General features: G+C 39.4%; 1 protein-coding gene across 3 annotated transcripts in view; it reads left to right on the top strand.

The window, feature by feature from the left end:
• Positions 1–13,938, top strand: part of NBAS (NBAS subunit of NRZ tethering complex) — a 317,777-nt gene that overhangs the window by 225,908 nt on the left and 77,931 nt on the right. For 2 of the 3 annotated variants that reach the window (XM_077844073.1, XM_077844072.1), the window contains exons 43-44: positions 4,784–5,034; positions 6,074–6,408. In XM_077844073.1, coding sequence (XP_077700199.1) covers positions 4,784–5,034; positions 6,074–6,408 — 586 coding nt within the window. Of the gene's footprint in view, positions 1–4,783; positions 5,035–6,073; positions 6,409–11,789; positions 12,145–13,938 lie in introns of all 3 variants that reach the window. The other variant, XR_013349722.1, reaches the window with a different exon arrangement.

Genomic DNA, 13,938 nt, shown 5'->3' on the forward strand with positions numbered 1-13,938 from the left:
TATGCAGTTGTTCTGTTCTGTTTTGGTCTTTCTTTTGGCCTAAGTGGGGGCAGCAAGAAGAGATCATGACCAAGACTATGATTTGCATTGTGCATAAGAAGAAACCTACCATTCCTAAAAATGAAAGCACTAATTACCACCTTCAACAAATTAGAAGCAACTCCTTCCATACATCTGTAACCTTCCTTTTAATGTTGTGATCGTTAAGGCCACTTCTCCCCCAAAGAGTCAGAAGTTCCAGACACTGCCAAAAATGTAAGCAAGAAAATGCATTTTGGCTTGTTTTCATCTTGTAGAAAGTGCTCAGGCTTTGAATCATTCAAGTCTGTGTTCAAATTCTGGCTCTCTGACTTCCTGCTAACATATCCTTGGTAGGCATCCCTGTATGTATGGCTAGGTTTCCTCGTCTGCAGAATAGGTGTTCTCATTCCATTTGGCAAAACTGCTGTGGGATTTAAGGGATTTATACAAATTACTTGATATGTAGTAGATGCTCCAAAAAAAAAAAAAAAAAAGCTACTATTGTCACTTCTAGAAATAGATCATATGTACTGAACCCATCCCGTGACCACTGTTAGCCTAACTTTGCACATCTGATTCTTGAACTATTATTTCTCAAGTCAATGTTGATATTAATTATTAGGTATCTGCTTTGTGAGAAGTAAATGAGATGACATCGTACTTAGTGTCTAAGTGCTCAATACATGGTGCCTATTACTATTTCTGTGCCACAGTGTCTTTTAAAATATTTTTTGTTAGGTAGTTATATGAGGCTATGTAAACCGGTGAGAATTTAAGGGGTCAGGATTGTCACTATTAGAAGAGATGAAGCCTGTCTTCATGACTTGCTCCATGACACTCAGTTCATAGAAAATATTCCTCCTCATTCGGTAAGGGTCTGACTCTTGGTGTCAGCTCAGGTCATGATCTCAGGATTGTGAGATTGAGCTTTGCATCAGGCTTCATGCTGGACGAGGAATCTGCTTAAGATTCTCTCCCTCTCCATCTACCCCTCCTCTCTCTGCCTGTCTCTCTCTGCCTCTCTAAAACAAAACAAAACAAAACAGAATTTAAATAAGAAAAAATAAAACATTCCACAAAGGATCTCACTGAGTGTTTGTATGACAGAAATAGAGATACTCTTTATTGGTCATTCCATCAGCTGTGTAGGTGAACTGGAAAAGTTAAATCCCATTTTTCAGTTTGCAAAGACATTTGACCAAAATGTCGGCAAAAGTGAAAAATGCCATGATTACCTTGACCTCATTTTCTCTTTTAATCACATATTCAACTGTCAGGCAGCACTGCAGAACAAGTCAGATACATCAAGTTCATTCTGAGGCATTTGTGTGGTGAATACCTTGGATCATTTCCCTCAGGTTGGAGTAGTTGTAACTTAGTAGAAACATCTGGGGGAACCCTGTTCACTTATGATCATCGTCATTAATTTGAAGCCATGTCTTTAAACTTTTGATCAGTCTTTGGGGGAAATGCTTGTCAGTTGCCACAATGGACTCTGAAGCCTGACGGTCATCCCTTTCTCTCCATCTTTCCCAGGGGCCTCTCCCTCCTCCTACTCCTGTTCCTGTCCCTCCTCCTCCTTCTCTCCTCAGTATTCCCCATTCAGGTAATGGAACTGTTATCAGTCAATCTCAGACTGAGCAGAGAAAAACGTATTTAAATAAATTTGTTTCTCCATACAAATATAAGTTATTTCAACACATGCTGTTCTTGAATCACACTTTTGGGTGATTGACAACTTGAAGCCATTACAGAGCACTAATCAAGGGATTAGTGCTCAGAATTTATTCCTTGTGCTTTGAGTACAACTAATGCTAGTTTCTTCCTATAGTTAATCTCTGAAAGTTAAATATGCACTATATTATATAAGCTGCTTTACAGCTAAAACTTGGCTCAAGAAAAAGCACTTAAACAGATTTTAAGGGTAATCATTAATTTGATTAGTGAAAGGTCCATAGTGGTTTCATGGTATTTCTTCCTACTCTCTTGAATGTGGGTTCTTTGGAATGTTTTCTAAGCAGAGACTTCATTTCTTGTTCCAGAGAGAACAAGCTTCTTTCAATGGAAACTATTAAAATGGGTTATTGATTACTTGCATCTATAAAAGATCTCAGCACATTGTAATTTACTGAAGAGGGAGGTTTTGATATTTATCATGTGTCAGTAAAGGTATTCCACTATCTCTCTTGACAAGATAATTAGGTAAAATTGCACATTGGCCAAACTGAATTGTAGGCACAGAAGAGTAAGTGGGTGGGCAAAGGGGAAAGTAATGCTGATTGAGAGGGACTCTATTCAGAACAAAGTCAAACACCAGTGAACTAAAACCTTGATGGTTTAGTCACTGTCCATTTTGTCGATGAGACTGTCTCGAGTATTCTGTTTATTGGGTGTTAGGAATGAGGTATGACAGGAGGGCTCGTAGAGTCGTGCTGCTGGGACAGAGAACTAATGTCTGTGCTGCAGAAAAAAAAATCCTGTTTTTGAAATGGTTGGTAGTGCAGGCACTTGACCTTCGTCAGTCGATGGCTGCTTTGCGATAAGCTGAGCAGAACGCACACCACATCCAAACAGAGGTGGACCTTTGGTCTGAGGCGAGTCGCTTGACCTCTGTGATGGCGCTTCTCATCTGTAGGTTGCTAATTACTTAGACTTGTCTTGCCTCGCATGGTAATCAGCGTAGTAAGTGCACGTGTGTGCTCCCCTTCCGTCAGGCATGCTGTTCTGCCTGCAAATCTGTTAGTACGAACCGTCTTAATGGGGTTACGTGGTTTCTTATTTACTTTTTCAGACTTCATTTTGCAAATTATGCAGACACGCAAGAAACTCTGTGAATCACTGTCGTATGCCGCTGGGTGTACAGTATCTTTCAGAGATGACGTTGCGTACTTTGAATAGTGATAGTATCAAGAATACTCTCCGAGCAGCCATTCATTTATACTCCGTGGTTATTGTACAGATCTTGTGCTTTCTTGTCTTTGATACCTCTATTGTATTATTTTTGCTTCATTCCTTTTTACAATGACAAGCTCAAGTGCTCCCTTCATTAAGCCTTCTGTTGACAGTGACAGCCCCCTCCTCTGAAGTTCCAGCTTTAGGGGTCCTACTCTTAATTGGAATATGACTGTGTGGCCTTTATCCACTCACACCATTATTGTGCATTGTTGTTTTAACTCTGAGTATTTATAGCTCAACTAAATTTTTAAGCCACTGGATGAGAGCTCTGTGTTGTAGATCTTTATGTCCCTACCCCACCCCTCTGGTGCTGAGCACAGTGTCTGGTCCATAGAGGACACTGAAATGTTTGTTCATCCGCCCATTTATTCAGCATTCATAAGGCACATGTTGAATGTTTCCTTTGGGTGGTGCTTGGAACTGAGAAAGGTAAAGAAGGTGTGATACCATCACTGTCATGAAGCGATAGTCTAGTACGGGAGACATACAAGGTAATGAAAAGCTAAAGCATGTTATAAGTACCAGAATAGAAGGATGCTCAGCGGAGGCAGCCAGGGAAATTTTTATAGATCAGGGACATTTTTATAGATAGGGATATTTTTGTAGATCTTTTAATTGTGTCTTAACAGGAAAACAGGATTTATCTTGAAGTGACAGTTAAAAGAGCGTTTTTAAAAATTACTTGATATTTTCACTTTGTGAATTGCTGCTGTGACTCCAAGTAATTATCACACACTCATAAAAATTTTAAAACATAATTTGTATTAACTTTATCTCCATAAACCAAAAACATGTCTTGGCATTTTCTGAAAATGGGAATTCCAATAAATAGGGTATCATATTTCAGAGGAGTTGCTTTTCAACTGTAAGTAATCTAACTCTGATACTGCCAGAAATCTCACTAGCTGTCCCATATACTTTGTTTGCCACCACTGAGAGTCCCGGAAACTAGATATTTCTAGGAGTGCTGAGGGCTGCCCGAAGGACTCTGAAAATTAGAGTTTGAAACTTATTCTACGTGGGGCATCAGGGTTACACTGGACTGGAGGCATTAGGTTCTGTCCAGGGTGAAGCCAAGACTAAAATTAAGTCTTCTCCCCCAAAATGAAAACTGATAAAAAAAAAAAAAAAAAACACTCCTTGAATTTTTTCAATAGTTTAATTTTAAGTGACTTTTTAAATTATAGTATAAAGACATCTAAATCACAATGAAAATATCAAGATACGGGTTTTATTCAAATGGCATTCTTTAATTCAAGAAAGCATATGTATCTGTTCTTTCCTATTTTAATTCTGTTTGAACACAGTATCAAATTTGGGCCTTTGGAATAGCAATTCAGGGTTCTTGATGTAAAACTTAGATGCCTCAAAGTTGGAGCTGTTTCTTCCCCTCACCATTTCCTAAATTCCTGAAATAATAAGGTTGTTTACATTTCTGTAATGAAACTCAGATTTTAAATGTTTCTTGTGGCATGAATAACTAGTGCATAGTGGAGGCTGACAGTCTGGGTTCCTGGCTGGTACACATTGGATGACTCCCACCTGAGGGATGTGAAGTGTCATGCCTACCTCACAGGGTTGCTCTGACCCACATTGGGATAACATGAAAATTGTATAATAGTAGGCATCTAACACGCCTCTTTCCTTTATGTAAACTGCTGGCATCCTGGTGGGTTACTGAATGATTGGCAGGAAGAAGGGGCTTTGTAAGAAGCAGCCTTTCTTCTTCAGTATTTAAAAAAAAAAAGAGCATATTGTTTAATAAAGGGACCCAATCTGAACATAATTTATTTGTTCCTAATTTCAGTTTGTCCACAGTAGAAATTGAAAATCGAGCCCAAGCCCTTCATCTCTTTGAGACTTTGAAGACTGATCCAGAAGCCTTTCACAAGCACATGGTCAAATATATTTACCCCACTATTGGTGGCTTTGATCATGAAAGACTGCTTTATTATTTCTCCCTTCTGGAAAGTTGTGGCTGTGCAGATTTTGGGAAATATGCCATTAAACCAGAAACCCACATTCGGCTGCTGAAGAAATTCAAGGTAGTTGCTTCAGGTAAGATGATCATCTTCCTGCTCGAACTCATTCTCTAAATTAAATGAAGGGACTAATTTTTTGTATGCAGTCATGTTTGTGCATTGTGGCTGGCATAGATCTAAAACCAGAGGATTCAACACTAATTGACTTTTGTTATTATCTTTCCAGCTCTTTTACTTACTGTTGAAGGAATTAAATACCCAAGAAACTATAAGAAACCTATTGAACGCCACACAGTAACTTTGAGTAGGCCCGGTACTAAAATCCAAAGTTTCCGACTAATCCTCCAGAGGTTTATTCCCTACTCCCAGTGGTTATATTTTATCCTCTATAAAAGACAAGGCTAGGATATTTTACAATTGGCAATTTGGCAGAATTTCACTTCATTGAAGCCTCTGTGTTTAAAGTACATGTGGAACCGTTGAAATAAGTGCCTCTGAGCCTTTGATAAATTGTGGAAATCTTCAGGATGGTATCCATGTCTCTTTAGGCTCATAACTAGGAAGTTAAGCACATTAATACCTCCCCAATCTATGTGGTACTTTATAACTTACAGAGCACTTTGAATGCTGTATTCATTTGCTACTTACAACAGTTATGAGAATTTACTTCAGTTTATCAGAGGTTTACTGAGTAACCAAATTAGAAACTGGACCAGACTCAGAGGTAAAGGAGAGAGATCCAACCCCTGCCTTCGGGTAGTCGATGGGATGCCAGATGAACAGCAGGTGACTCTAATGTAGTGCAGTGAGTGTGCTGGTGGAAGAAAACGTGGGTGCTGTGCGGGCTGGCAGCAGTTGGGCCTGCAGCTGTCTCCTGTGCCTGTGGAGGCTGGCCCGTAGAGGCTGGCCCGTGGAGGCCTACACAGCTGATGAACCCACAGGCTGGGGCTGGAGCTCAGACCTTCCAATCCGTGTAATTGACAGACTGTCTACTCTAAACCGGTAGATTAAATTTTCCCTTTGGCCACACACAGGGCTGTGTATGTGTGGGAAAGCCCTTGTATGTCTATGTTGGAACAAACCTACTCTCTGTTTTTTCCTTTACTTTCTATTAGGTCTTAATTACAAAAAGCTGACAGATGAAAACATGAATCCTCTGGAAGCACTGGAGCCAGTTCTTTCAAGTCAAAATATCTTATCTATTTCCAAACTTGTTCCCAAAATCCCTGCAAAGGATGGACGGATGCTTTCCCCGAGCTCTCTGTACGCCATCTGGTTACAGAAGTTGTTCTGGACTGGAGACCCGCACCTCATGAAACAAGCCCCAGAGTCCTCACCAGAGTGGCTCCGCGCCTATGATGTCTGCATGAAGTACTTTGATCGCCTCCACCCGGGCGACCTCATCACTGTGGTGGATGCAATTACATTTTCTCCAAAAGCTGTGACCAAGGTAACGGAAAAGATAGTTTAAAGTACATTGAATGCTTTAGAAGAAACGAAAATTACTCTTACATGCTATATATTGTTTTTTATTTACTTTCTCCAGGTGGAGAGAATACTTACAAGTTTGACATTTTAGTTTTTAGCTAAGCGTGAGGTGTTCTAATTGGGAAATCATTTTCCTCTATCACAGATGTACAAGTAGTCTAAATCAGACTTGGTGGTTTTAATGTACATGTACATTTTGTACATATTAAAGTTCTTCTTTGTCATTTTATAGTAAATATTACATCCTGTTCTTTCCAGCTGGTAAGTGGGAAACACCCCCAGTGCCCAGCCCACAGTACCTGCATTCAGAGTCAGGCTAACAACTTAGCTGTGGTTCAGTTGAGCCCTTAAAAAATTTCACTTGGACACCATGTAGTGATAAAATGATCCATGGAAGTCCATGTAGACATTTTCTAATGTCTGCTCTATGCTTCAATCTGAGCCCCTTTAACTGGGCTCCAAATCTTGCTCTGGATCCTTCCAACAATGTATAGTTTCATGCATAGTAAATAATGTGGGTCCCTGTCCTGCCTTTCTTGCCCTCTGCTTGACCGCGGGGCATATGTGCCCTGGAAAATCTCCCACCTCTGGTCTCAACTGCTGTGTTCTGTTGCCTGTGGAACTTCCTCATCTGCTCTTGCCTGTCTTTGTTGCTGCTTTCTCCTTTCCCAAGTGGGTTGGCAGGTCTGCCGAGTACCTTATCCACAACTATTTTTACTGTGGCTAGTATTATCCTGAAAATATACTATAAAGGTTAAGAATTCAAGTCCTTCATTTGGAGGTTGGCACAGGCAGAGGTTCAAACATCTGTGGAGGTTTCTAGTTCTAACTACTTGTTAGTTCAACAGTTGTGAATAACCAAGGATTTCATTTCCTCAGTATTAGAACTCAAGTACTTTGTTAAAAACCTGATTTTAAATTTCATGAACACTGCTGTGAAAAGGAGATGATTGTTTTTATTGTATTTAAAGAAGAAATAAAAGATTTTAAAGGGAGATAGCATCATATATTTTAAAAGAGTCCAGGTTTCCAGTCTTAGAAACCTGGCTTGAACTTTGAACCTGCCACTGGCTAGCTCTGTGGTTTAGGCTAGACCTCTGCCTCATTGGGGCTGAGTTATCTGTGGTGCAGATCATGTTATTGCTCCCTTTCTGATGGGTGAGGAAAATGAGACTCCACGAGGTTAATTTGGTAATAGAGAAGCCACAACCTGAAGTCAGAAAGGCTTTCTTCCAGGGTCTTTGCTCTTAACCTCCCAGCTGTACTGTATCTAAGTCCTGGAATAAGCAGCTACTCTAGGAGCTGTGGGAGAGAAGGGACCAGAGAGCCCCCAGGATGTTCAGTCTGAGTGAGGTAGCCTGTCCTGGGATATGTCCAAAACAGGGCTGAGTTTAAATGGAAAAGGCCAGGCAGGGAAAAGATGAGAGTCCAGCAAACATGAGTTTTGAATCTCCCAAGGATGAGGAGAGCGTCAGAGTCGAGAGTGCAAGTAAGTAATAGCAATGCAGGGAAGTACTTATGGAGGGAAGGAAATGAACCAAGTGGAGAGTTGAAAGCCAGGGAAAAGGCTCTGGAAGTGGGACTGTGCCCCACAAGAAACGGATGAGATGGGAAGCCAGGACAACTGGGGGGGGGGGGGTGCGGCTTTGCTCTAAGGCAGGAACAGAGATGAGGTGGGCGTCCAAGGCCATGTGCTGATTGTGAGCATGTATATGGAGACGGACAGACAGTTCTAGATTTTCCAGCAGCAATTACTGACTCGTGATTCAACTTAAGAGTCGGATATGGACTCCACTCAGAGTGTTCATTTTTATTGATGATGTTGTGAGTCAGACATTTTCAGTTATAGCACATTCTCGTCATCTTAGTTTCTTACTAATACCTTCAGATATCCTCCCAGCACCTGAAAATGTGTGACACAGCTGTTAGCACATAGGTGCCTTTTCTCTGAGGAAGAGATGTGTGGCTGATCCAATAAAGAGTGAGATGGATAATCCTTAGCAAGATACTCTTGTAAACTATCTCAAGAGATGGTTTTCCACTGAGTCAGACAAGCTCTAGAAAAGTGAGACCGAGGCATTTAAAGTAATTTCACATCTTTAGCTTTATGTTTTCTCTCCTTTTATTAATTGGCAAGCTTTTAATTTTCCATTGAGAGAGGAAAAGTAAAAAGTCTAGATGCAGTGCTTGTTTGAAATCACACAGTACCATTGTAGAGCAAGTGAAAGCGAGAGAAATTCAGATGGAAATACAACCCTTACATGTCAGAGGACACATTTGGAAAAGGAGGTGCAGCTGGATTTGGCCGAATTTGCAAAATACCAGATGTTCCCACAGCTCGTTCATGATGTTAAAAATGTAAAGTAAGTGTATACTACTCATATAGTGTGTGCAGTTTTCAAATGTCTACCCACATTTAATTCAAAACTGAACTCCTGGAAAGAACTGGTGAGCTAATTCTAGAGTGCGTAACAAGAACAGTGAGCACTTGTTCAGGTGCTGGAATTGAGACAGGAGGATCCGCAAAGCCTGCACTGAGTACCCCGCCCCGATGGGATAAACCCCAGAAGGCTGCTTACCTTCGAGATAACTGTCTTTTGGTTACCATTTGCATTAGCAGGGTTTGTGGGAATCCTGAAAAAAGTATTCACAGCGTGGTCTTCTGTCTTGTAGGCAGAGATTGAATTTGCATGACATCTGAGGTGATGAATATGCAGAAGGGAGAATACGAATGTGTAAAGGTTGGAGCATTTGCTCCAAATCGAAATTGTTTCGTTTTTGTGGAGTTGGGTAAGAGTTGCTTGCCTAGTGCTTTTTCAGTTCATCAATTAGAAACATGTCTTTAGAAGGGACAGAGAGCAAGGTGTAGTGGGTTAGAAATCCAGGAAAATGGTGAAAGAAGCTGAAATTCAGGGCAACGCACTATTTGCTTGGTTTAGATGGATGTGGCTAGATAAGGGGGAGCTTCTGTGCAATCTCAGCCTTTGTTCTGATCCCAGCCATTTATGCTCACCACGCACTTTTGATTCCTGAGAGAGCTGCCTCCATAAGTAGGGACGTGGGATATACTCCTCTCATGAGAGGCTACCCAGTAATTTGCTAGGGCCCTTCTTCAAAAGCCCCAGGTAATCATAGAACGAAAAGAGGCCTTCTAGTGTCCTGCCTTGTGCTTCTCAACCTGGAATTGGGTGGGCACTTTTCACCCTCACGCCACCCCACATGTGCCTTCTATATTCTAGCCCTCACTGTTTATTTCTAATAGTAACATGCTGTCTCCTTTGGGTTAGAGTGGGAGAAATATTTGGAACGTCTTATTTAGCTTGACCTCTGACCCTCAAGCATCATATCTATTGATAATCAAGTTACTGCCCCTAGTGTGTGCGTGCATAAAAGGCATTTTTCCTTGGGTTCCTTATAGTTTCCACTTTTCGGTTCTGCTTTCAGAGCTATAGAAACAGCATAAGGTAATTTCTTTCATATGATGACTGTTCTTGAAATAAGCTACTATTTTCTTCCTTATCCTATTACCCAAATTATTTGATATAAAAATCTGGAAGAGTAAATTTGTCTTAAAAAGCATTTGACCTAAAAATCAAATTTATTTCCTAAGTTTGTCTCAATCAAAGGCTGCTTTGTAGCTGTAACTTAGGGTCTTCACAGTGCTAGTTTTATCTCTTAACTAGGGATGGTGGCACATTTTCACCACAATGAGCAATCAGTGTCTGAAGCCAGTGTAAAAATGTTTAGACAATGCATTTTACGTGATTGCATGGTATGATGTACAACTTTCTGATGCACAAACCAAATGCATATTGTGTAGATTCAGACTGAATCACTAAGTATTTAGTCATTAGCTGTGTGCCGTATACAATGTTAGTTGCCATTGACAACATTACATTGTAAAAGACATTTCTAAGAAAGTTAAAATGTTTTTGTTTTTTTTAAGGATTTTATTTTTAAGTAATTTCTACACCCAACATGGGGCTCCAACTCATGATCCTGAGATCAAGACTCTCATGGTCCACTGACTGAACCAGCCAGGAGCTCCAAATGTTTTTTTTTTTCTTTTTTACAGTAAAATTATTATAACTGAGAATTATACTCCTCATGAAATTAGAAATTCTTTGAGGCTAGGGATGGTGCCTTTTATCTAATTTTCCAGTTCCTAGCACAGTTTTAAGTAGGAACTCCTTAAGTGTGGTTTAAACAATTATCATCAGAATTGGGGATTGTAAAACCTTTTGATCTCTGGATACCTTAACATTCTTAAAAATCATTGAAAACTGTAAAGAACCTTTGTTAGTTAAGGTTATATCAATTGATATTATCATATTAGAAATTAAATCCAAGAAGTTTTAGAAATATTTATTTAATCCACTTAAACTACAAATAATAGACCCGTTATAGTTTGGCATGAATATCATATTTTAATGGAAAACAACTATTTCCAAAGGAAAAGAGATTAATGGAAGATTAACATTATTTTATATTTACATGTCCTGCTTAATAGAACACAGTCGGATGCTTGTGTTTGTTTCTGCATTCAGTTTTTGTTGTTTGGGTTGAAGTAAATGAAGAAAATCCAGCCTTACACAGATGTGAGGCTGGAAAAGGGAGAAGTGCTTTAATAGCCTATAACTTGGGGTATTCTCCTTTGATACCTCACTGAAACTCAGCAAGTGGTAGATTGTTAGAGGCCAGTTGCAATATGGAATCTAAAACCACATCATTGAACCCTTTGTACTCTGTTAAATTAAAACTACGGGTCTACATTGCACTTTGAATGGATCTTTTACCAAGGTATGGTTTGTATATAATGCATTAGGCCTTTGGAAAATAGTGTTCTGTTGAGTTATGCAGATCTTCCAAATGTTGATAAATTGCATTACAAAATATCAACAAAGTCACATGCATTAATATAAGCTCTCATCTCAGCAGATGAGTCTTAAGTATTGGGAAGCTGTCAGTCTCACAGTGGTAGATACAAGTTTCCCAAAATTCTAATTTTTTGCTTGACAGCTCAAATTTTATCAGTGGCAACAAATACTATGAATTGTTTTCCTCGAAGTGACAGGCTTATTTTATAAACTTTGGAGAAAATGTCTGCCAAATATCCAAGTAAATAACCAGAGTTTTCTATTCGTTGTTCTTTTAAGCAGAAATGGTGATGCGTGCAAAGAGCAGCTACTTCAGCTCATAATTCAAACCATCACACAAATGCTTTTTCCTTCTTATGTTTTGGTGTATAGTGAATGCTTTGTATATGTCAGTTCTTCATACAGAATCTTAAAAATGTGCACTCAGTGATTGAGATTAATAAAATCATTTTTACTCCTTCATCAGGAACATTCTTAAATGAAAATTTGCCAGCGAAGAACATGGTGGCTCTTAGTCCAGTCCAGGTCCAGTGCCATTCCCTTGATTTGTGCTGAGTCCTCACGGTTTCATCCACCATTGCTTTTTTACCAACCTGTAAACATCAATACAGTGAAAAAAGATAAATAATGTCTTAGCATCCTAAAAATAATTTTGACCTGGCAGACTGCTTGGACTCTCGTGTTTTGTGGCCCACACTCTGAGAACCACTGCCACGGGTTTTTGTTTCCAAAACTATAGCTGTCTTTGTTGTCTATGTGAGAAGTCACTTCAGCTTCCTAGATATTTATAATGTAAATAAGAATAATGAAGATATATTCTGGTAAGTACAGAAGGGTTTTGCCTTAAATTTTCAGTTCCTTAAAAGAGATCAGTGTATTTTCTTTTTTTCTTAGAGGGAGAAACTTGGGGAGGGGCAGAGGGAGAGAGAGAATCTCAAGCAGTCTCATGAGGTCATGACCTGAGCCGAAATTGAGTCAGATGCTTAACCAGCTGAGCCACCCAAACACTCTAAAGCAGATTAATTTCTCGTCAGCCTTCCAGATGTGGAAATACAAATAATTTGAAAAGGCAAGATGGAATGTACCACCCTTTCAATTTGTGAACTGTGAGCTATATATTTTTTTCTTCACAATTTAGTTAATATATATAATACATTAATATATATTAATGTACAATATAAACAAATATATTAATACATAAACAAATATTAATACATAATATATTAATATATAATATATAATGTATTATATATTAATATATAATATATAAACAAATATATGTATTAATATATGATATATGAACAACCTTATCTGTTTGTTTCAGACCACTATATATATATATATATATATATATATATATATATATATATATATATATATATATTTAGCTAGCACATTTATTTTTAGCAGGGAGTTCTCTGGGAGATAACTAAGAGATGCATCAGGAAGGAGAAGGGGCTTTGCAGTAAGGGGACATCTTGTAATGGACCCTCAGCTCTGTTCTAGGCCAGGATATCAGATCAAAGAAAAGATTATTTTTCTGGGGTCAGTTTGCCATAGTGTTTGAGGGTGATGCTTGTTCTTTTCCTCCTTCACTAACACCTGCTTTTAGGTTTCAGGAAGATGGAAGCAAAAATATCAATAAATAAATGTTAATAACTATTGTTGGAATGGCTGGCATTGGAGAATGTGGTCTGGATCCATGGCCTAGCAGCCTCTCTTTCACGTTTACACTCATGGAACTTGACTCGTTAGAGCTGGCTCAGAGGTCATTCTAGAAAGTAGTGGGGAAGGAATGCATAGTGTGGACAGGCAGGCTGCGGACAGGAAACAGCCACACTCTCCATGGCTTTCGTTAGTTCCCATCCTGTGAGGATGATTATGGAGAAGATGGAGAGAGATGCCACAGTGTTCCCCCTGTAGTTTCCTGCCTGTTGATTGGAGTGAGCTTTTCTCTCTTTCGTGAGAAGACGAGGAATGGACATTGGGCCTTTTGCTCCCTTACCTGATTAGGCTTGATAACAAGTGCTGTAGCCACCGAGGGGAGAAAGTTGTCTGGGGTCTGTCAGAACCTGGTCCTGGGGCTCCCACCTCATGAGGCCATACTCTCCATATGTGCAAATCTCTGAAACCCACAGTGGCAGTGAAACCGTTGCTTCCGGAAAGCTCTGACTAAAATAGATCAGAAGAGCACACTTTTCTGACTCTCTGTAGACCAGGCTAAAAATTTATTCTTTATTTCCTATCTCCGATTTTGCCCAACTGGATTGATAATTAAAACTCATCAGAAGTTAAACAATGAATTTGAGTGAGTGGAAAATGTGCCAAGTAATATAGGTCAGCAACTTTAATTCCACTTTAAATTCCCAATGGAGAAATTAACATCCTAAACATCAAATCTTCTTGCCCTTTTAATTATAGTTCAGTTACATCAGAATCAAAAATTCATAAGTTCACGGAGGTAAGGCCTCCTTCTGGTTTCTGCTGTCTTAGCCAGAGAGGTCTGACTTAGGTGTCTGGGTAAAACCAGGTTTCTTCAGCAAAATACAGTTCCTTTCACTTGAGTAGTATGGCTTCTTCAAAGTGAGTTAAACTAATCCCACCTCCGGTTTCTT

This window comes from Canis aureus, chromosome 12 (genome assembly GCF_053574225.1).
Source record: "Canis aureus isolate CA01 chromosome 12, VMU_Caureus_v.1.0, whole genome shotgun sequence".
NCBI lineage: Eukaryota > Metazoa > Chordata > Mammalia > Carnivora > Canidae > Canis > Canis aureus.